Source organism: Hordeum vulgare, chromosome 3H (genome assembly GCF_904849725.1).
Source record: "Hordeum vulgare subsp. vulgare chromosome 3H, MorexV3_pseudomolecules_assembly, whole genome shotgun sequence".
NCBI lineage: Eukaryota > Viridiplantae > Streptophyta > Magnoliopsida > Poales > Poaceae > Hordeum > Hordeum vulgare.
Genome location: NC_058520.1, coordinates 16,802,133 through 16,805,472, shown reverse-complemented (window position 1 = coordinate 16,805,472; position 3,340 = coordinate 16,802,133). Strand labels below are relative to the sequence as shown.

The 3,340-nt window shown below is 42.3% G+C and overlaps 1 protein-coding gene across 1 annotated transcript; it reads left to right on the top strand.

The window, feature by feature from the left end:
- The first annotated feature begins 1,774 nt into the window (after nucleotides 1–1,774).
- Nucleotides 1,775–2,523, top strand: LOC123442597 (non-specific lipid-transfer protein 4.3). The gene has a single exon (XM_045118685.1). The coding sequence runs from the start codon at nucleotides 1,876–1,878 to the stop codon at nucleotides 2,221–2,223; it is 348 nt and encodes a 115-aa protein (XP_044974620.1). The 5' UTR covers nucleotides 1,775–1,875; the 3' UTR covers nucleotides 2,224–2,523.
- Nucleotides 2,524–3,340: the final 817 nt, after the last annotated feature.

Genomic DNA, 3,340 nt, shown 5'->3' with positions numbered 1-3,340 from the left:
TATTTCGTTGCTTCGACTGAATTATAAAAGTTAATTGACATGACACACTACACGTATGGATCACATCTAACTTGGGAGGAGGATGTTCTTCTCTACTTTCTTGTTGTTGGTGTTCTGGCTTCTAGGCATACCTTCCGGTATCATTTGGGAATTAGCCAAAATTATACATTTTACATGCCACTAGTGCATAGGTTGAGTCCGGATGACATTCGCCGAAATGTCTTGGTAAGAATTTCCTAATTAAGTACGCTCTACTATTGCATAAATGGTGTTGATTACATTGCTAACTAGGTTATTATTATGTTCTTCAATAGCAACTGCCACATGATGTAGTGCCTCCGTTGATGGACCCAGAAGGTCAAATGAAAATTAAAAGCCCGCTGAGGGCTGCGTTCTATGCTCCATACTCGATTAACTTCAAATCAAGATAAAAAAGGCTCCAAATTGAAGCATGGAGAGAAATAAAGAAGGTTCACAAGCCACAAGCTGGAGACCGTTGGATCTCTGTGATTCATCATGGAGCCATAGGTGTTATTCTGTTTTATGACATTATATCTAAGAGCGAGGACTAGGTCTTATAAGAGACAAGTTATTTTGATTTATATTATTACTTGACATGATCGATTAATTAGGATGCATGCATATGATGACTATATATATATTATGATGTTTCTTTGTTTTATTTGATGTGTATCATATGATAACTTGGTATATGATTAAGTTGATGATGAATTGTTAGATGATCGATTAGAATACTATTGCCATTCGGCGGAAATGATATGAAATGATATAGTGTAAAAAAGATGCATATATGTGCATGTAACTCGTGTCTACATTTTGTAAATATGTTAGACAAAGCACGACGGATGAGATGATGTAATATATTCGTGACGATGTGCAATATATATGTAACAAATAAATGCGAAAATAAGGGGCAGCAAAATAGCCCATCCAATTTAGTGCAAAACCCTAAACCCAAAAATTGCTCAAAAAAAACAGCAATGAAATAGGCCCGGTTCGTAATACGAACCGGGACTAGTACCCCTCCCCCCTCGCTCCCAGCCCCGCCATGTGGAAGGCCATTAGTCCCGGTTGATTAGTCCCTGTTTGAGAACCGGGACTAATAGCCCAACCGAACCGGGGCTAAATGCCCTTTTTCTACCTTTTTCTACTAGTGTCATCTGCAATTTCTTTATTTGGTTAATAGCGGTACAGATCTAACAAGAAACAAGGAAGTGATCTCAACTGCACTACTAAACTCTGAAAGCCTAGGGTTTACATTGCAAGATGTCTTATCATGTTCGCCAATCCTTGATCTGTGCCATTGAGTACTCATCCGATGATCCAGAATGATGGATGGCATGATCGCACGTTAGGTGCTGATCTCATTCTAGTCGGACGCTATCACTACACAACCATATGCAGCATCATGTTGGTACAGTTCACTGGTCGTGCTCAGCATCATAGATGCACTCAACTACTCCATGGTCGGTCACCGTGAGAGTGTAGTACATGTCTTCGTCTCATCATTAAATCAACCACATTCCACCGCTAGAACGCATGTATGTATGACTGGTCCATCCATTGGCCCAACCCAACGGCAACAACCAACCACCTCCTAAATATATTAACACCCACAAATCAATTCCAACACCCAACAACCTAAATTCATGCACGCATCAAGCGAATTGGTTAGTGTAGACATAATACTTGACACAGTTTGTTCCGAATGGAACCCCATGTTGGATAGAAGCCCTATTTAAGGTCATGCATCCCCGACGATACTCCTCACCAATACACTCACTTAGCAAATCTAGCTATCTCATCATCTCCGGCTTAGCTCACCACCACTACTATTGCTAGCTTGTGATCGAAATGGCTCGCGCTGCAGCTACTCAGCTCGTGCTGGTCGCCATGGTGGCCGCTATGCTCCTCGTAGCCACCGACGCGGCCATCTCCTGCGGTCAGGTGAGCTCTGCCTTGAGCCCTTGCATCTCCTATGCCCGCGGCAACGGCGCCAAACCGCCTGTGGCCTGCTGCAGCGGCGTCAAGAGACTGGCCGGCGCAGCCCAGAGCACCGCTGACAAGCAAGCGGCGTGCAAGTGCATCAAGAGCGCTGCGGGTGGGCTAAACGCTGGCAAGGCCGCCGGAATCCCCTCCATGTGCGGCGTCAGCGTCCCCTACGCCATCAGCGCTTCCGTCGACTGCTCTAAGATTCGCTGATCGACCACTTGCTGTCATCCTTGCTGCCTATAGCTCCAGCTATCGATCCTGAGACACTGAGTACGTTGAGGTTATTTACACAACACACACACACATATATATGAATAAATGCTCTCATATATTATCTCCATGTGGGAGAGAAAGAGAGAGAGAGAAGTACGTACGTTGAGCCAGCTCTGCATGGCCGGCACACTGTTGTATCGATGTTATAATTAATATTTACTTCCTTTGAGAGGAATCGTGAGTTTGTTGTACTTTGTACCATGTGCACTTTTGATATATGTATCATATACTCAGCTATGCCTGCTCGCGTCGTTATTCAGTACTCCTTCTGTAAACTAATATAAAAACGTTTAGATCATTACTTTAGTTATCTAAACGCTCTTATATTACTTCATGGAGGGAGTACTTTCTATATATACATTCATGATTGGGAAACTATTCCATTCCAGTTTATTGCTCCAATCGTCCTACGGCATGGATCCTCTCGTCAAACAGGAACAACTCGAGGTTTGTGGAACTCTAAATCACGATCATCCAATACACCCCAAATACTTATAGACGGATTTAGGTCGATTTCAAACAGTTTACATGAAAGATCATCCTACGGGTATGGTATGATAAATAATTTAGCACTGGTTGTTTGCTGATAGGGCAACACAAAAAAATGGAATTCTCTTGGTTGTGATGGTACGCACAATATACTTTATGTTTGTTAGAAATGAATCAGAGAGTATGAAAGGGTAATTATGGATCCGGGAACCGTAATAAACCGAAGTTCAGACAGGGTACTACATAAGAAAGCCGAGTGGACTACAACACTGGATACTTGCACAAATAGATCGTTAACATCCAGTATTCGCTACCGGTGGACCATGCATGGGCACAATAATATTAGCTCCTGATTTAGACTACGCTCCTGGATGCAAATCTATACTTACTTATACTAATTAGAGACTCCCTAAAAATTTCCACGTTAATTAGATTTTAGAAGCCGTCCATCTTGTGGGACCGAATTATTACGGTGCAGATCCAATCATGACATCCTAATTAAAAAAATTTCTAGACCATTGAATTTTATGTTACTATTGCGGTAGAAAAAAGTAGCCAACCTGAC

Excerpts from the sequence above, each read along its gene's own strand:
- LOC123442597 (XM_045118685.1), top strand. The coding sequence starts at position 1,876 with ATGGCTCGCGCTGCAGCTACTCAGCTCGTGCTGGTCGCCATGGTGGCC.